We start from the raw sequence: 21,047 nt of genomic DNA on the forward strand, positions 1-21,047 counted from the left end.
ACATACATACATACATACATACATACATACATACATACATACATACATACATACATACATACATACTGGGTGCGTCCCATCAAACCCAAGTGTACATGCATCTTCGAATTGCCCGTAGCATAATACAGAGCATTTCAGCGAACACTCAAAAATTCTTAAAGGGTTGCTTGTGGCAGATGGCACAATTCTAGTTCATTAGGTGGTCTACTCGAAGCGGCGGACACTACTTGCAAAAATAAAATAGAATGCGCAATCGACTAATTAACTTCTTAACTAATTGCATTGTGGCCAATATTGCAATTTACAAATTCTAGCCGTGGAGTTACAAGGCTGGTCCACTCAGAACGTTTTCTCAGGATGACACCAGTTTCGAGACATTAATTGCCGAACTTTGCGGAGAAATGCATCGGCGTTCCAGTTACGCTTTCTCAACAAAACGTTGTTTTATGCATTCAAGCACAAAAGTAAAGGTAACATGTACAGATTGTGGATACAGAAAACAAGAAAGTCCTACGCCTTTCTCTCTTTTTCTTGTTCCAAAGGCTATGTATCCCTTGTTCGGTGAAGTCTACCTTATAGTTGCAAGGAAGTCAGCAGTCTGTCGTTGAAGCGCGGCCCCTCTTTATCGGCACCTAGCAAACAAAGCCGGCATGGCTATACACACGGTCACAAACCTGTAAGGTGGGAGAGATAAGCGCGCACTTTCCTACGCCAACAAAACATCGGAGAGCTCCGCGCGAACCCTTTCCGTGTCTTTGCCGCATGCGCCGCGCATATCACTCCTTCGTTCGAGCGATACGGAGAGCTCGCACGCTCCTACTTTACATACAAAAAAAAGTAAAACTATGGGGTTTTACGTGCCAAAACCTCTTCTTGATTATGAGGGACTCCGTAGTAGTGGCGGAGTCCGGAAATTTCGACCACCCAGCGGTGCACCTAAATCTAAGTACACGGGTGTTTTCGCACCCATCGAAATGCGGCCACCGTGGCCGGGATTCGATCCCGCGACCTAGTGCTGAGCAGCCCAACACCATAGCCACTGAGCAACCACGGCGCGTTGCTTAACATACAGTATAAGGTAGAAAGGGAAACGACAGAGCAAAACGAAATATTACGTATACAATCAACAAGAACCAAGGAGAACTCGCCAAACCTCAATGACTAACCAGTAACAAACTTTTTTCGTTCAGCTTTTGACGCAGCATGTACACAGGATGCGCGTACGCCTTTGCTGTCGACGCGAAAATAAAACCGCTCCGCTTCGGACGCAGTTTAATGAGAGGCGTGCGTGAGGTTGATTGGAATAAATGCCATCTCATTAATGAGGCGGGTTTAGATTAATGCGACAACAAGCGTGACGCTTTCTTTTATTTTTGCATATCAACTTAACTACTACTACGCGACAGCATTTAAGGCTGTCGCATTCCACTGTGCCCTAAACAAGCTATAGAGCCTCCGTTTCCGCCGATACTGGTTCCGCCGGTGAGAGGAGGGGAGAGAACACGATGGCAGCCGTCTTCCTCTTTCCCTTTCAATGCGACACGCCAGCGCTGACGCACATCGCACGAGACAACTTACACCAACTCGAACTACATAGATGTCGCATCAATGCGATTCGCCTTCCTTGCGGATTACCGCCGTTTACACGAACGCGATGCGCTATATGCATGCGATGCGGTGCGCCACTTGGTCGCGTTCCCATAGACGCCGCGCTAACACGGGTCACTCGAAGGACCTCGCGAGTATTTTCCTTTTATGGCCAAGCTGCAGGGGCGGTTTTCGTAACTGAAACAACGACGGTTTTCGTATGGTGGCGAAGGCGGCAACGTGATCGGTATAGCGGAGGCACGGCATGGCCTCCGAGATCGCGATCTCGGAGGCCATGGGCGCACGCGCGTTGTACAGAGCGGAGCCGGCGCTGCATGCAAGGACACGCGTCGGATACAGCGGAGAGCACGAGTGTCAAGCCCGGATATAGTGAAGTGTTCGAAAATACTCGAGTATTTGCGAATGGACTGCACCTAGCTCATCTAGTGGCGTGCTTGTAGTAAAGTTTCGGGCAGACATCGGGCGTAGTAAAGTTTTGGGCTGACATCGGGCAGTGGCAAACCAGACTTCCTAGCACTTCCAAAGTGTGCGAGGACTCAAATTACATAGCTTCGTTGTCTTTGGCGTAAGAGCTGCTACGATTTGCATAAATCTGCGGATCTTTTGTCCATTTGTTTGCACACCGCCTCCTCCTCAAGGTCCGTGGGTGCAAGAAAATGAATGAATGAATGAATGAATGAATGAATTCATTCGGAGAGCTAACCGGAAGTGTCAGCAATACTGCCAGCGTATATAAGAGTCCACACCGTTCTCGCTCTGGGCGTGGTCGTAAAGAAGGGGGTGAACGAGGCACGGCCTCTGTAACCTAATCTGTAACCAAAGCCTAGTATAAACAAGCGCGTACCCGCCTAGCTGGAAATGCCCGCCGACGTCATTCAGTGCTCAAATTACCCGTTGTTCCTGTGGCAGTGGTTTAAAACTGCACGCAGGGCTCTCGGATTGTGCAACAGTAGCTCAACGCATGAATCAACGACCTGACAAACGTTGTTTGCCATTCTCGCGAGCCCCCGCAAGGAAGTTCATAAGCTAAAGTGATTCTTAGTAGTGCAGTCCGTCTCCCTGCCTTTTCCTTATGACTTCTCTCTTAGCAGCGCAGTCGGCGTCAAAAATTTACGGACCGCGCGGAATGTCCGGAAAAATGTGCACGTTTCCGCTTCCCCTGATACACACAGACAGATATTCGAAGTTGGGGCACGTTACTATAGTAATGTATGCGAACAACCGGGTTCAGCAGTTCCAACTAGTTGCGGTCATAAATTTCTTGAAAAATCAACGCTCTTTCAGATCCCGCGGTCCGCAAGCTTTTGACGCCTACTGCACATCGTTGTGAAGTTGGGGGGTCCGAGTAAGCATACCATGGCTACTGCCACGCCAGATGCTGAGCGAAAGAGAGGTCCAGAGCGACGTCCTATAACTATGAGAAAATAAAAGTTTTGCGTACAAAATTTACACGTTTGACGTCCACAAGAAGAAGGCTGCATGGTCATTGGAACACATTACATGTCGGAGGGCCTCTACATGTCCGAGCACTCTACACTAAAGGGCTATACGCTTACGCGACAATCAAGCTTCTCTTTGCGACAGTCGGTTGTCCTCTTTCGCTCTACCAGGGAATTCTATGTCCTTGTTTGCGAAATGCCACCCATGGAGTCGTACCACTGCGCCGCACTCTCGCCTCTGCTGTCCGACCTTCGAAACCGCCGACGATACAATGAAGAGGCGCGTGAAACGGGGGTCGATGCAGTTCCCACGGGAGTCGTCGGCGCTCCAAGCTTGTAGCGATTTCAAGAATCTCGGGTGTTCGCAGTCGCCACCGCTTCACCCCGGGAAGGGAAGCTTCTTTCTTTTCCGTTTATGGAGAGACAGCGTGACCAACGACGCAGTGCACTTTGGGGTGCCAGAACACGTTTCGTTTGTCAGCTCTAGGTCGTCGAACAGACAAGAGAAGTGACACGTGCGCGTCGTCAATTATCTTGAGGTTAGGCTGGTTTCGTCGCGAGCTCTTTGTCGTCAAAAAAAAAAAAGATGAAACGAAGACGGCATTCTAAAATTGCATGCTTGCCGGTGAAGCACCTTTCGTCCAGGCGGAACACGCCAGGCATGACAACATGCAGCGGTAAAGAAGCAATACTGCAGATGACACGCGAGTGGCGCTAGCGAAGAAATGGGAGAGGGAGAATAGCTCTTGAATAACAAAAAAAAAAAGAAATGATCCGTAAATTCGGTCCCGCAACTCGGCGGACATTTGAGCTCCGTGAATGCGACACCTTTCTAGCAGTGTACAGACGTGTTTGGGGAGCTTGTGTTACTGACCTAAAAGATTTCGAGTGCACGAGGCGTGAGGAAACATCGCAAAAGGAAACTAAACTTATAGTAGCTTTTAGAGGACGCTTCTTACGTTCATATAACGGAATAGAAAGGTAATTGAACTTAATTGAAACAGGGACTGTACATTCACAAGAAGCTTTCATGCTATAGTTACTCCTATGAAAGAAAAAAAAAATTCCAGTGAATCCTGACGCTGGACACACTATCGGCGAATGAGGCCGGCCCGTGGCAAAGATCACTTACGAAGAACCAGCTTTGCTAATTCGGCCCCAAATATTAAAAGCCAAACAGACACGCAGTTGCTCGTGCCACATTTAATTAAAATTTATTCAGTATAACCTTTGGAACGAGAGGAGTATACGCGCTGGGATGGTAGCCTAGTTAGCGCCCGACTAACTAGGTCACGATCACACGGACGCTCCTCTCTTTCCTATAAACTGTGCGACGTAGTACACCAACTTCATGTTCGCCCAATCTAACCGTGTTTTAACGTGTATATTCGCCGGAGCACAAATGACGTCGTCGCTTTTAAAGCACCCCACACGACGTAGACATAGGTATACGTACGATCGTACAACAAACGCGTAGTTGCTGATGACGTCACAATCCACGCTTCCCTCGCTTACGCTCGTCCACTACCCACGTAAGAAACCAACGATCGTCATGTAAACGCTCGCCTCGAACCCGTCGGCGTAGATGTGCCTTTGCTTGCCGTACGATGCGTCTTTCGACGTGGTCGTCGGGGTGCTGCTGTAGCCTCCCGCGCGTACGCTCCCCACCCATACACACACACTTCTCAGTTTACGCAAACAAGTTGTTTCATCCCTGTGATTAATTGACCTAGGTAAACGTACTTCTTCACAGACTCTAGAGGCCGACTGGCGATCCTGAACTCTTGTTCCTTTGCCCGGCTATTCATCATTATCTTTGTCTTCTGCATATCAATCTTCAACCCCACTCTTACACTCTCTCTGTTAAGGTCCTCAATCATTTGTTGTAACTCGCCTGCATTGTTGCTGAATAGAACAATGTCATCGGCGAACTGGAGGCTGCCGAGATATTCGCCGTCGATCTTTACCCCTAAGCCTTCCCAGTTTAATAGCTTGAATACTTCTAAGCACGCAGTGAATAGCATTGGAGAGATGGTATCTCCCTGTATAATAACCCCTTTCTTCATAGGTATCTTCCTGCTTTTCTTGAAAAATTCACAGAAGAATAAAAATGGGTTGGATCGCATACGACAGGCATTGCCAGCTCTTGACTGGAAGCTTACCATTATCAATGAAAAGGAAGGTGTACAATCAGTGCATTTTACCGGTGCTGACATATAGTGCAGACTTGGGGACTGGTAAAGAAGCTTGAGAACAAGTTAAGGACCGCGCAAAGAGTGGTGGAACGAAGAATGCTAGGCATAACGTTAAGAGACAGAAAGAGAGCGGTTTGGATCGGAGAGCAAATCGGTTTAGGCGATATTCTAATTGACATTAGGAGAAAAAAATGGAGCTGGGCAGGTCATGTAATGCGCCGGTTAGATAACCGTTGGACCATTAGGGTTACAGAATGGGCACCAAGAGAAGGAAGACGCAATTGAGGACGACAAAAGACTAGGTGGAGCGATGAAGTTAGGAAATTCGCGGGCGCTAGTTGGAATCGGTTGGCGCAGGACAGGGGTAATTGGAGATCGCGGGGAGAGGCCTTCGTCCTGCAGTGGACATAAAACAGGCTGATGATGATGATGGTGATGATGGTGCAATGTTTCATCTGGTAACGGTTTGCGAAACCCCAAACAATTATATGTAGCCAGGTATACCTGAAAAATTTATTCGCATAACAGCGATTCCCACAGTGCCTGGGATATGCAAAATTTTACGCTTCTAAAGTAAATTTTGGGTTGGCGTTTTCATAGCCGCTAATTCGGTTACTGTTCCCAGCGAGGCGAATCTCTGCCAAATGTTTGCCTTTGGAGGCAACAAATGCTAGTATTGACACAGCCTTCCGCTTGCACAGATCACTTGCAGGCTGACTTCACAACAAGACAAAATGTTTCAAAGCAAGAGGCAGAGTTGAAGTGATCAATTACCATGTGGTCGAACGGGGCAGTCTCCGACTGGAGCCAATGTTATTGACATTGAGACTTCTCTTTTGTCGAGGCAATGCCTGCGTTCCGACGAAGACGAGGTCCCCTTGTCGAAACGTTGGCTCCAGCCCTGACACGTCTCTTGTTCTACCACCACTGTGGGGTCACTGCAGGCTTAATGTGTGCGTTACTTTTGCACACAAATAAGCGAAAAGCACGGCAGACACGCGATTCAGCACGTTTGTAGAAACGGTTTCACGCGCCTCGCATTCGGTATTTCCGATCTTCTGCGGTTTTGGTAACCTTCTTTTTACCCATGCCGCTAAATAAATTGCGCCAATCTTGGGTATAAGTCACTCTCCGTCGTGATGGTCGCACAATTAAAATTGAAATCAAGAGAGTTCGTTTTGTATATATACTTAATGGCAACTTTGTGCTAACATGTACCCTTTTTCACCCTTACTGAAGGGAAAATACACCACATTCCAAGTTCAGTCGTGCTTCCCTTACGCTTGAAGTTCAAATAAATGAAGTATGTTCTTCTCTGGCCATTCAAGTCTGCTTCCTCTAAACTCAAAAGCTATATTGTCTCGCATTGCCTCGATTTACTATTACATACCGCAAAGACCAGCCGTGCTTTCTTACTATTCTTTATCTTTTCCAAATGAAGCTATGCACCTAAACAAGATTTTACGTGCCGACTACTTAGTGTAGAAACTTACTCGTTAAAAAAAAACAGAAAAAAGACGTTGCGATTACATTATTCGTTCTATGAATGATGCGGTTCAATGTACAATACTTCGGGCAAGTGGTGAGAAGCTTTTATATTACTATCGATATTGCCATCCATAGCGCGCTATCAATAGTACTATTGAGAGCGCACTACTGATATAGCTAATACTACTGCGAGCGCTATCGCTAATGCAAAATCACGCAACATACCTCACGTAGATATTGCAAAATTAATAACATTAACTTGGCGACCGTTTCCCTGCTCTTAACTGGGTGTGCTCGAGTTAATTCGTTTTTTTTTTTCGTTTATCGCAAGATCTCTGCTGATATCACTAGCCAAGAACGTTAAAACTATCGATCGCTCTGTCAATAAGCGAACAATCGCAGTCATATCGATAGTACTACCATAGGTAGTTTTATAGCGAAATATCGCAATTCTATATGATAACGCTATCGATATATCGGCTGTCTTTTTTTCGATAAAGAACTAATTGGTGGTCTGGTTGGCCTTGCATTGCCGATGCATACCGCAAAAAAAAAACGACGCCCTTGTTTCTCCTTCCTGTTTGCGTCGCACTTTTGTTGCGCTCAGGCTTTTTTATCCATACTTCCAAAAAAAAAGGAAACTATAGATAATATCGACAGTTTTGCGACACTACTCGTGGCACGAAGTGATGCAGCGACATCCACGGGTCAAACCGTTTAGATTAGCGTTTCAACGGCACGCGAACACGTCACCCGCAGTTCCAATGTTTGGCCAAACGCATCCGCAACTACACCGCAGTTTTACTCACTCAGCGCCCCATACCGGCGCCGTTATAATGGAAGAGACGTGGGTTATGCGTAAACAAGTGAACGAACGCTCGGGGTTGTTTTTGCCGCCAAGTTTGATTTCCGGTTTTCTTTTTTTTCTTTCGTCCCCGGACATTTTTGGCAATGCTCACGACGCCCGGCAAAATGAGACTCTTCAAGCATGGCCGATACTCTTCGAGCTGCACATTTTAGAACAGCGACCCGTCTATCGGAGCGGCGCATCGCAAAAGAAAAATTGGCGTTGCCAGGCAACTGGCGTTGTTCGCAACCTAAGAGCAAGGAACGCGTTTTGAGCATGTGTAGTCAAAGTCGATTATTTCGGGGGCGAGCATACTCGCGGGTTCTTGTGACACGAGACCTCCGCGCATGCACCTCCCGAAACACTGTAAAATAATTTACACCCTAAAAAGTGAAAAGGGGTGTAAACGTGTCTATAACTCCCACCCTTAGGGTGTTCTCTATATAAAGGACACCCTAAGGGTGTGAGTTATAGACACATTTACACCATTTTTCACTTTTTAGGGTGTAAATTATGGTACAGTGAACGCCAAGTTTCGCTTTCGTTTTCATTAGCCCTCCGGAGAGTTCTCGCTAATTAATTGACCGCAACTGACGCGCGGGAACAAGGCCAGGACGCGCCCAGCGACTCACCTTCTTCATGGTCTCGTCGTCGACGATGGGCTCGGGCTCGGCCCAGTCGACGGCCACCTCGTAGCCCCCCCACAGGGTCATCTTGCCCGGGATCATGCGGCGGCGGGCCACCGCGGCCGCCTTGTGGTCCGCGTACTCGACGAAGGCGAAGCCGCGGTTGCGCGTCTTGTCCGCCACGTTGGGGTACAGGATCACGTCCACCACGCCCTCGGTGACGCGTCGCATCTCCTCCAGGACGTCCTCGCGGCTCTTGTCGCGCGGCAGGCCGCCCACGAAGAGGCGGCAGTTGTCCAGCGACTCGCACACGCCCACCCGGCGGCCACGCCGGATCTCCCGCTCGTCGAGGTCGCGCACGGCGACCCGGGCCTCGCGCCGCGTCGAGTACGTGGCGAATGCGTAGCCCCGGTTCGAGCCGGCGAAGTCCATCATGAGCCGCACCTCGTACAGCCGGCCGGCCCGCTCCAGGAACGGGACCAGCTCGTCCTCGTACAGGTCCCGGGGCAGCTTGCCGACGAACACCTCGCAGCCCTTCGGGGGCGGCTCGCCCTGCCAGAAGGGCGGCGGCCCGTAGCGCCGCTGTCCGTTGTCCTGGACCATGGGGTACCCCGTCCGGTCCATGAGCGTCAGGAGGCGCCTCTCCCTGGGCGGGAGGACCGAGACGGACTTCCTGGTGGACGCGGCGTCGGCGGCGCAGGAGGTCGAAGACGAGGACCTGGAAGAGGAGCCCTGCGATCCGCCCGCTCTCGCGTGGCCGGCCGCAGCGGAGCTGGCTCGGCCGTCGCCCTGCGTCGGATCGTGGATTCCGGACTCCGGCATCGCCCCGGGATGAGGATAGTAGCAGCCGTCGGCGTAGTAGTAGTGCAACGGCGTCCCGGCGAGCTGATGATGGGAAGGGCCTCGCCGTCTTCTGTGACCGGGCCGGTTGCTGTAGCCGCGCTCGCCGGACCCCCTGCAAACGTTGCAGGGTACAGTACGTGACTTCTCTCTTTTTTTTCCTTTCTGTCAGCGGATGTGACGACTCGGAGGTAAACGCGCCGCGGATTTCACGAACGGCGAGCTCGGCTCGCCCGTCTGAAGCATTTCTTTAGATCGCTAAACCGGCAAAGTCCGTTCCACTCGCAGCTGTGGTCGCGCGCTTCACTCAACACTGCATGCGACGCGAGGAGAAAAAAAATAAAGGTGAGCTACGCGCCCGTCCCCCACGACTCGCGTGTGTGCGATATTGCACCGTGGACGTCTACAACCGCTCTGCGTCAAAGGTCCGCCTGCCGGCCAGCGGTCTCGGCGCTGGCTTACCCTCCCTCGCGATGTGCGCACAGTTACGTCTCCGTTCCCTTTCCCACGTCCCCCCCTCCCCCCTTCGCCATCCGATACACGAGCCATGTTCTTGCTCGCGTACACAAACGCTTGGGGCGTGTGTGTGTGTAAGCGGGTGCGGGGAGTAGTGGAGGAAGGGGAGCAGTGAGACTTTGTCCCCTCCGCCGCGGCCGCTACGCAACGCTACACCCACCCACGCACACGGATGGCGAGGGAGACAAAACGAGGAGGAGGGTCGGTGAAAGGAGAAAGAGTACGGAGGAACGAGCGCCATGCACGCCTAGAGGTGGGTGGGATTCTTTACTAACCTGCGGCCACCGATAAGCGGCCGCGGTCGCGGAGATAAAACAGTTTAGACAAAGGAGCCTGGAAGGAGGACGTGGCACGGGAGGAGGAGGAAAGAGAGAGCACGCGCGGGGCACACGGAAGGGAGGAGTGCGCGGAGATCGGAGATATTACGCTGACACGTCGTCGTTTGATGTCGAGCCGTATCTGGCTCGCTATAGTGTCCGCGCTGTCTCTCACTAAACGTTCCGGTCTTATCTCCGCGAAAACACGTAAGCCGTCGATGCAACGCGCTACGGATCGAACTGGCCGCGGCACGGGTGTGCACACTTTTCACATACTCAGCCACCCGTGCAAGTTGGTCCGACGGTTGGTTTCGAATCCTGTTCCCTCAGCACATCACAGCCCGATGCGGCATCCAGTGACCCAGGTTACATACATACATACATACATACATACATACATACATACATACATACATACATACATACATACATACATACATACATACATACATACATACATACACAGACCCCGGAAAATGTGTTAAGTACCCAAAGAAAGGCTAGCGCATTAAAAGGGCGGCGATGGAATCGGAGGCTACACCGAACGGTTGGTTTCGAACCCTCTAACCTCAGCACAGCAGCCCGACGAGCTTAAATTTTTTGCGTCTTTCTCTCTGCCCGCCCCCTTGCCGCAAGCGCCGGCTGGAGCTACGTCAATGCACTGCACGTGGGTGGTAATGATGATGATGATAATTACATTGATGATTTATTGGCATCCCCTTTGAAACGGCGCATGACAGTCACTTAGCCTGCTTGAGTTAACAAGGTATGCTACTGACCCTCTTCGCGAAGCAGTTTGCTCTAGAGAAACGAGATGGCGCTTTCGGCGGCGCGCCGCACGTTGCCTCAGCGAAAGCGCACGAGTACGAAACCATTACCTCTTCTGCCCAGCTTCTGTGCGATCAGCTGTCGGAAATGTAACTGGATTTTCGCTAACACACAGTGTTCCGTTCATGCTGAAAAATATGGAGTGGTGGAATGCAGACGTGTGCAGTAGCTGGCTGCAAAAATTGTGACTGGCATATTAAGGAATGGCATAAATGTGTTTGTCCAAGTTCATGGACCGCTGCTACATAAGCACTGCCTGTGTTGCCGGCTCTTCAAGTTGCACGGCTTCCCTTGTGGATAAAAAAAAATATTTTGTTGACTTATGCGCCAGCGATGTAATCGTCGCGCTATAACCTCCTAGGAAAAGACTTCAACCCCGGATCTTCTGCACGAATGAGTACCACTCGCTATACGGTGGCAAAGGGAGTACCACCGCTTCTTAATTGACATATAGCGAGTTTCTCGCACGTTATGTACACACACACATACACCCCGACTCACACGCAAACTTACGCCCTCTCTATAGCTAACGTATCAAGAATAAATGAACGGGCGCACACTTGAATCAATGCGTCGAATCATGAGTGACGGCGGCTATACCGACAGCACAATAATGTTCGAAGGTGAACTGGTTGAACGTTTCGTAACGGTCCACACAGTAAGCGAATGACTAGCAATAATACGTATTTGTTACAAGCTATTACAACGTACATGACATCTACGTTAGTATCCTTGTGCCCAGCAAGAACAAATCTATCGCAACTGAGCCCGCCCACGAGTGATCAGGCAGAAAATAAACAACCAGACAATGACCGCCCGGGGAACTTCACTGAGTCAGAAACTTGACAAGCCGCTGCTTCAATGTATTCGATGAATAAACAACGAAGAGATAAACACATTGATACTGATTCAATTCATAAACAGAAAATTAGGATAGCTTGGAATACATGTTTAGCCCCGCTTTTATTACAAGCATCGTATACGCTGCTCTCACCGTTTGGACAAAGCGCAATGAGCTCTGAAAGCGCTTACGTGTCCTTTGAAGCTGTAGCCAAAGCTTCGAGTGTCGTCCACCCAGTTACCGTCTGCGATATCCGCCGAAACATCGGATTGCAGAGCCGCACCGGCGTCAAGTAGATCCATTGTAAACACAGAGGCAACGGGGGCAGCTGAAGCAAGCAATGGACGCGGCACCACGTGATCAAACATGGCAGCGCCCATGGAATCGCCGTGAATAGGGTAAATACATGTTTTTCATTATATCATTTTTGTACACCTCTCCATAAACTTTCTTCTCTTCCACCGCTACTTATGCATGTAATGGATACGGTCGTATCAATATCTTCCCTGTTTTTTTTCCCCCGACTAATACACGAAAGTTCTCTTATCTCGACTGCTGACCGGCTGATGCTTCCGTCCACTTTAAATCAAAGCTCTCCTGGAAGGTGTACGTTACCTACGGGCCTCACTGGGTGAATCCCTTCGCATTCTATTAGGATGTGCTGAGTGGTCTTCAGATTTTTGCTGCTGCGTACACATGCCTCATCATGTTGCGTCATGTGAACAAAGACACCAACCCCACCAACCTAGTGGTCTGCTGCAAAGCTGGGATATTAAGTCAAAACAGAGGGGGAAAAATCACACGTGCTTTATACTTTACAATATGGTCATTTAACAGTGGACCAGGCTGCACATCTACTGCTCAATAAGCTCTTCTTTGAAAAAAAATCGCACAAACGTTGCGGTAATTGTTAAGAGCCGCAAAAAGAGCGTTTACGTAGACATTATGTAAAGGCTTTAGGTATTTGCATTCATTAGGGAGACACACTGTAAAATAATTTACACCCTAAAAAGTGAAAAAGTGTGCAAATGTGTCTAACTCACACCCTTTCCGTTTACGCCCTTTTTCACTTTAAAGGTGTAAATTATCTTACAGTGCAGTGTTTCTAGTGTTAGGGTATAACGCCGAAAGCAAACTAAATCCCAGTGGTACATGATCAGTCGGCGCAGTGGCACATAATTTTAGAATTCGCCGTCACCGTCAGCGGCCTACGAAAACGGCGAGATGTATATGCTGCACGATGCTGCACTATCATCGGGACCGTCCCATCGAGGCAGCACGATTCCACGCCCGCCGGCTCGTTTGCAGAGATAAAAGAAAAAAAGAAAGAGAAGTGACTATATTCAGAGAAGAATGCTTCACACTGCCGCCGCCCTCTGGATTGGCACATAAATCCGCCCCTGTCTTACGCCTCGACGTTTCGTATGGACGCCCGGGTACCGCTTCTCGCTCTATAAGGTCACCAAAGCGGAAGCGACTCTGGCCTTGCACGCACTTACGCTACTGCCGGGGTAAAAAAGTTCGCAGAACACGTTGCGAGACCAACCTCTATGTGGGAATACAGGGAATTTTTTTTTTTCGCGCGTCCCCTCTCTGGGTTTTAGTTGCATTGTTTCCGGCGACTGTCAACGACGCCTGCAACGTCAGCAACAGGAGTTTCTCCGCGAAGCAAACTCCGCGCAAGGCAGCTGACCAGTCACGTGACATCATCATCATCAGCCTGGTCATGCCCACTGCAGGGCAAAGGCCTCTCCCATACTTCTCCAACAACCCCGGTCATGTACTAATTGTGGCCATGTCGGCCCTGCAAACTTCTTAATCTCATCCGCCCACCTAACTTTTTGCCGCCCCCTGCTACGCTTCCCTTCCCTTGAAATCCAGTCCGTAACCCTTAATGACCATCGGTTATCTTCCCTCCTCATTACATGTCCTGCCCATGCCCATTTCTTTTTCTTGATTTCAACTAAGATGTCATTAACTCGCGTTTGTTCCCTCACCCAATCTGCTCTTTTTTTTCCCTTAACGTTACACCTACTTTCCATATCTCGTTCCATAGCGTTTCCATAGTCACGTGACACACAACCTTTATTAATTCGTTATGACGGCAGCGCACGGTGCATTCAGGCCACATCGGAATGCGGCCGCGTGCCGGCCGTGAGTCGAACCCCCGACATCGAACTAGTACTCAGCAGCCCATCGCCTTGGCCAGTTTAGTCACCGCGGCTGGTGAAATATGGTGCAGTTGGTGCAAGTAAGCGTTGAATCGTGACCATGCACTGTGGTACTCGAACTCATTGATCTAGCCGCGGTTATTCGTTTCCGTTATTGCGTGGGCGTGCGTGCGTGGTGATTTATTTTAGCTGAAACAGAACGGACCCATAAAACATTTCCCGCAGCCGATGGCGCAATTGCCACATTAGCAAGATTGCTTGGGGAAGCGGACACTATACTATGTATACTAACAAATCGAAGTGTCATATCAGCAAACTATAACAAACTTTCCCCGGTTAACTTTGCCAGCATTCATTTTAGGGGCAGCGGATTTAGTTGCTCGGCTAGTCGGTGAACGAAAAATGACGTATGGAGCAAGAGATTCGGGGAAAAGGGAAAGCGACTGGTTGCGGGTTAATGAATTTCAACAGGACGGAGCAGGACAGACAGGACATCCGGCCTAAAAACGTTAGCGGAGAGTGTAGCTCTGTGCCCTGCCGTCGCTTTTAATACAAAGTATTCGTTGGCTTATCCGGGAAACATTGCGCCAAGTAGGTAGCTTCCTGTATTGGCGCGCTTCGTTCAAAAAATAATTCGTGTATTTCATTAAAACAATTCAAGAGTCCGATTGTGGGATGGCACCTCTGACGCCGAGCACATCAGCCCTATGCTCCAAAAGGCACTTTTTCTTTTTCTTTTTTTCTTTTTCGTTAATGCAATGTGTAACAAAACATAGACTTGCGAGTATAACACGTTCACACACACACCTGCCTGTATAAGGCTTGCTACATTCACTTATGGACTTGCGACTGTGTAAGGACATATTTCTTTCTTTTTTCTTTATACATACTGCAACTCTATAGAAAGGGTAAGGGGTTATCGCAGGAGGGTGATAAAGAGAAACATTGCGAAATACTCATTCAAAACGTAAAGACAATGTCACCAAACTGTCAATAGCAGCTACAAGGACCTAGCGTCACCGGGCAACATATTCCCAACATTGGATTGCACGAAGGAAGAGGCTATGTTTCAATCTTTCGGTTCTGACATAAATCAGTGCAATGTACGGAGGGCAAACGGTTCCAGTCGTAGAAGGTTTCGCAAATATGAAGGCATATGAACCAGTTCCTCTTATGCCCCTTGGGTGTGCGAGAACGTCTCTCTGAGCTTCCTAACGTTCTCAACGAAATGAGCATTAACCGATCGTGCTTGGGAGTCAGCGTTTCGAATACCCATACAGTCACATGCTTATTCTTGCTTGTGCCGACGCAGGGTGTCTACCAAGTTGACATTTCCAAATTCCTTGAGTTTTCCAGGTTTTCCCTGAGTGCTTTTGCAAAATTCCCTGAGTGATGCAGAACTATGTTTTATGTCAAGTCGCGCTGAAACCATATCGCCGTATGCTGTCACTCTCTAGTGAGCATATGAAAATTGTTTTAAAGAAAACCGACTTAATCCAATTTGAATACTAAGGAGTAGTGTTTATGTTATCCAAAAAAAGAATATACGGGAGGAGTTATTAAAATGCACAGCAAATAAGATGTCTTCGAAAAAATTTTCAAATCGAGTTGGACATTCTCTAGTACAAATAAAAAGGAGATGCATACAGAAGCAAATATCTTCGAATATGAGCTATATTTCTATCAACTGATAGCATGCTCAGTGTCATGCAACTGTCCTGACATACTCTCAGCTCGCGCAAGACGCCTCAGTGTTGTGTTTCACTGCTTTAAAGAGTTTATTTTGGTTTGGATGAGGGACACCTGCATCTCAGCATCAGCCAACAATTTGTTTTTTGACCGCAGGCTCCTTCAAAGAAGCGGTCGCATACTTAATTCCCCGTTCATTCCTCAGTGCGTCGATCCTTTCTGTTCTCGTCCTCCTTTCGCCGCGCGTTCGCCCCACGGACCATTTGAAGAATACTCTTGGTCAATTTACAGTCAACGTCCAATTTTTCGGACCCCCTAGGGGCCGCGTAAGCTTCCGAAAAATCAGGCAGTCCGAAAAAATAAATTCATGTCTTTTACTGCCCTTAAGGGCTAAAATCGACACATGTACGTCTGAAAAAGCTCTGAATGCCTGTCAGTGCACTTATTAGGCATATCGGTGCTCCTACTGTGAAATTAAGGAATACGTACAGTGTCCCGCGACAATTGCCCCTTCCTACGCTTGTTACGCTTCACCCCGTTACATGACTGTAATGGGGCGAAGCAGACTTTCGGGAAAGAGTATTATGCAATGCGCTGTGCTTTCCGAGCTTCGAAGACAAAATTACTGCTGTCAGCGGAGAAATGAAGAAACACGGCACCGAACGACAAGAAGCTTAACAGCGAACGTCGAAGCAGCTAGGCCTAGCCTTGCCGCAGTGGTGGCTACGGCTGCCAGCGGATCTGCGTGCGAGAGCACCGGTTCAAGGCGGCGAGGTAATCAAAATAGCAGCGGTGGTGGCTTTCATTAATGCTGTCTCGGACCTGCGATCACGCAAAACGTTTAGAAAATCGGACGGCGAAGAGTTCTTGCGTCTGAAATTTCAGACGTTATGATACATTGACTCTTTGGGGTACGTGGTGGTGCCGCGAAGCCGTCCGAGTTATCGGGAATCCGGAAAGTCGGTCGTTGACTGTACACCGGCAACTCCTCCAGACGACGACGATTCGTTACGAGTCCTGTCTGTTTCTCGAGCCAGCATTACCGCGACTTCTGACCCTCTAAAAAAATTACAGCTAATTTTCCCTGATAGAAGCGCCAATTCCCTGAGTTTTCCCTGAGTTTTTCCAGACTACTCAAAATCCCTGAGAATTCCCGGTTTTCCCGGTTGGTAGACACCCTGTTTTAATACAAAGTATTCGTTGGATTATCTGGGGAACTTTGCGCCAAGTGGGTGTGGCTTCCTGTATCGGTGCGCTTCGTTCAAAAAATAATTCGGGTATTTCATTAAAACAATTAAGGGGTCCAATAGTGGGCATCGCATCTCTGACGCCGAGCGCATCAGCCCGATGCTCCAATAGGCACTTTTTTTTTCGATATTGCAATGTGTAACAAAACATAGACTCGCAAGTATAACACGTTCACACACACACCTGCCTGTATAAGGCTTGCTACATTCACTTATGGGCTTGCAACTGTGTAAGGACATATTTCTTTCTTTTTTCTGTATACATACTGCAACCCTACCGAAAGGATAAAGGGTTATCGCAGGAGGGTGATAAAGACAAAGATTGCGAAATACTCGTTCAAAACGCAAAGACAATGTCGCCAAACTGTCAATAGCAGCTACAAGGACCTAGCGTCACCGAGCAACATACTGCCAACATTAGATTGCACGAAGGAAGAGGCTATGTTTCAATCTTTCTGTTCTGACATAAATCAGTGCAATGTACGGAGGGCAAACGGTTCCAGTCGTAGAAGGTTTCGCAAATATGAAGGCATATGAACCAGTTCCTCTTAGGCCCCTTGGGTGTACGAGAACGTCTCGCTGAGCTTCGTAAGGTTCTCAACGAAATAAGCGTTAACCGATAGTGCTTGGGAGTCAGCGTTTCGAATACCCATACAGTCACATGCTTATTCTTGCTTGCGCCAACGCCAACCGGTTCTCTAGAGACAACTGTCGCGTGCGACGCGTCACACATAGCACGAGCCATAAACCCGCGCGTGCTATAGTTCGTGTCTGTCCTGTCGTCTCCTTAGCGCCTAAAGTTTAGCGGCCATGGAAATCCAACGAGCCCGCTCTCAAGTCCTGTTTAAAATTTCATTTCTAGCTCCCATTCCTCGCATCCGACTTGCCACTCCGTCCTTCCCTTGCGTCACCAGCGGGACCGTGTCAGTTTCTCCCATCCTTGCCTCGTGGCCGCTAGCGCTTTCAGACGCTGCGTCATGCCAGTGTCACACGGTGCACTTTCGCTCGCGATCGAGCCCCATCCGGATCGAAATTCTCGACCGCGACTGGCTCCCTCCCGTGGCTTGAACATAGGAGCCAATCGTGACCGAAAATTTTCGATCCCGATCACGGGCCCGATCGCGATCGAAAGTGCGCTGTGCGACACCCGTATTACACTGCACGGCTTTCGGGATCGGCCACGTTTCCCTGGGAGTCCCTTCCTCGTATTGAATAATTACCGCTACGAAGGCGTTGCTCGACGTTGTACCGCCTTCGGAATAGGACCAGAGGTCGTAACGAATTTATTCTCGGGCTTAAAGACAGAAAGAAAAAAGAAAGCTGTCGCAATGCCGTCGCCGTCACACAACCGTCGTCTTGGTTCTGCCCTCACATGCAAGCTCGTGTCAAACACAACTGTTTGCTTTATACATAAACACGATGGCTCATGTGCATACGCAACTCTTCCGAGAATCGAAAATGGTGCTGGATGGATAGCCGGCTACCTGCAATATGCTTCACTGAACACCTATGCCCCACAGTGCGTGGAATATCTGCAAAGATTTAGCTTCGATTTTTTTCGCGCCACGTCCGTCATGTCGCGTTATCCTGGGCGCGTGAGCTAATGGCGGTCTACGGGGATTTGCTCATTTGTTCGTTTCCACAACCAGCATAATAAAACAGCCAATTATTGCTTTACTACTACTACTGCTACTACTACTACTACTACTACTACTACTACTGCTGCTGCTGCTGCTGCTGCTGCTGCTGCTGCTGCTGCTACTACTACTACTACTACTACTACTACTACTACTACTACTACTGTACCTTCCTGACTTTTAAATGAAATATTCGGCATTCAATTCGACATTCGAAGCCATATTTCTTAGAATATTCCTATTCGAAAGAAGCAATCAAGACAGCGAGCCCCAAGCAACAATCCTTACCCGACGGTGCAACCCCGAAAATTGGCACGTCACGTACTATCGCGCTCAGTATGATATACAATGTGAAAGCGCGAAGCAAATTAAGGCGGTCGCGCTTTGTAGCGTATACTGAGTGCAACAGTGCAGCTGTGTAACTTGGACACAGTTAATAAATGAACACAGTTATTCATCAGTTCAATCCAGGCTCTCACGATTAATTCCCTCCCTCCCCCCTCCCCCCCAATACACACACACATTCACCGCCGTCTCGCCTCTTTGAAAAACCCTCTGGTCTATCGTCTACACCTCTCGTTTCCTTCTACCCTCGCCAGATGACCCCAGTCAACACCCGGTGGAGAACTTGGTCAATGGAAGCATACTACTAATAATAATATTTGGGTTTTTACGTGCCAAAACCACTTGCCGATTATGAGGCACGCCGTAGTGGAGGACTCCGGAAATTTCGACCACCTGGGGTTCTTTAACGTGCACCTAAATCTAAGTACAGGGGTGTTTTCGCATTTCGCCCCCATCGAAATGCGGCCGCCGTGGCCGGGATTCGATCCCGCGACCTCGTGCTCAGCAGCCCAACACCATAGCCACTGAGCAACCACGGCGGGTTAATGGAAGCTTACTGCTGCTAGGTGAACCAAGCCCCGATTCTTTCATTCAACCCGTTTCCCCAAGCGCGCCGCCGGCCTCTTCTCCGTGACGTCACTCGCCGAGCACACAGGCCTTCTTGTCTCGGGGGTGTTGCCCCAACGCGCCGACCTCGCTCCCTCTAGGCAAACGACCCACGGTGTCGCCGAAACCTCTAGGGGGGCTAGAATAACCGCGCACTTGCTCAACTGTGCGCGACAAAGGACCGTCCCCCCCCCCCCTTCCGCCGGCGGCCCTCAGAAGAGCTATCGATGCATCTGCGGCCGACCGACTCACCCGCACAACACCAGAAGAAAAGCTCCCCGCCTAACACCGCAGTTATATCGTCACGGGGTTGAAAATTGCACCGCCGCACACGGAACGCCGCAAAGGACGGGAAACACGAGGCACCGCGGGACTGATCGGCATCTCAAGGGTGACGGCTTCCCGAACTTCCCGTGCCGAGCTTCCCGCCCCGAACTTCGGCCGAAGGACGAAGCCGGCACGTAGTCTCGGCCTCGCGCGAAAAAGAGTGAAAAAAAAAAGAAAAGAAATAACTCGTCTTCCCACAGCTGACGAGATTACCGCATTTGCGCACCTTTCCTTAGACTTAAGCCCACGCCAAGTCTCTCCGCCGACGCCAGCGTTTGTCACTGCGAATCTCCCTACCGAAGCAAGGCCAACTTTCACAGGTGCATACTCGCCCTTCCCGTTCGCTTATCGCTTCGCTAGCTAATAAAAGGAAAATTAGACATCCATCCAAACGTAGCTAATTTGCTGCAAAGGAAACCCATGCGGGTTCCTCGACAGAAAAGCATCGTAGCTGAAGAAAAATTCCTCCCGATCCGAACACGGGACCACCCACCGCCTCTCCGGGGCATACGAGATAACCAGGCGGCTAGCAGGTGGCAGGGCGACGTCCAATTTGTCAACAACTCGAAGCAAAGGCAAGAGTTAGACGCTTCGCTAGCTGCACACCTCTCGCTCTGAAAAAAAATTAATTAAATTATGCGGTTTTACGATTCAAGACCACTTTCTGATTACGAGGCACGCCGTAGCGGAGCATTCTAGAACTGGTACAGCGCAACATACAAAGGAAGAAACAAGCCGAGCCGGCTTGTTTCTTCCTTTGTATGTTGCGCTGTACCAGTTCTATAGAATGCAATACCAACTCGCCCAATCCTCAACCGTAGTGGATGACTCCAATAATTTCGACGACCTGGTTTTTTTTTTACGCGCACCTAAATCTAAGTACAGGGGTGTTTTCACATTTCGCCCCCATCGAAATGCGGCCGCCGTGGCCGGGATTCGATCCCGCCACCTCGTGCTCAGCAGCCCAGCACCGTAGCCACGAGCAACCACGGCGGGTGCCTCTCTCGCTCTGCAGGTGGCCGACTCTTCATTTGCAATTCACGCGAAAATATCAACTTTTGTCGAAGATGGGGTGTCTCTCGAGCCAGCACTTTCAATAATGGGATTTGCCTTCGTCGAGGTAACATAATCAGCACGTGGTATCATAATCATAATCAGGACGTGGTATTGGCACGTAATACCTCAGCATTTTCGAACCGCGTCGCCATGCGGTCCTCTTTTTGGAGCAAGGAAGGAGTGGCTGGCACGCACAGGCTCACACAAACATGTCGCCGAAGTGACAGCACAAGCGTTTCGTTTACCCCACAAGTCGCTTTCTTTATATATTTTTTAACGCGTCAGCCTCAATTTCTATGCCTACCCAACGAGGAAACAAGTCCGTCCGTCCGTCCGTCACGTAAGACGATCGCTTTCAAGATAGTGCGTGCAAAAGCGAGTAAATTCATCTTCGTGCAGCCCCTCGCTCCAACGCGAACTATAA

At 49.4% G+C, this 21,047-nt stretch overlaps 1 protein-coding gene across 2 annotated transcripts in view; it reads right to left on the reverse strand.

Annotated features, from left to right (window-relative positions):
* The window catches only part of LOC135912714 (probable RNA-binding protein 46), a 75,711-nt gene that overhangs the window by 48,107 nt on the left and 6,557 nt on the right, over positions 1 to 21,047 (reverse strand). For both annotated transcript variants that reach the window (XM_065445233.2, XM_065445234.2), the window contains exon 2: positions 8,210 to 9,158. In XM_065445233.2, coding sequence (XP_065301305.1) covers positions 8,210 to 9,158 — 949 coding nt within the window. The remainder of the gene's footprint in view (positions 1 to 8,209; positions 9,159 to 21,047) is intronic.

This window comes from Dermacentor albipictus, chromosome 9, assembly GCF_038994185.2.
Source record: "Dermacentor albipictus isolate Rhodes 1998 colony chromosome 9, USDA_Dalb.pri_finalv2, whole genome shotgun sequence".
In the NCBI taxonomy this organism is placed as follows: domain Eukaryota; kingdom Metazoa; phylum Arthropoda; class Arachnida; order Ixodida; family Ixodidae; genus Dermacentor; species Dermacentor albipictus.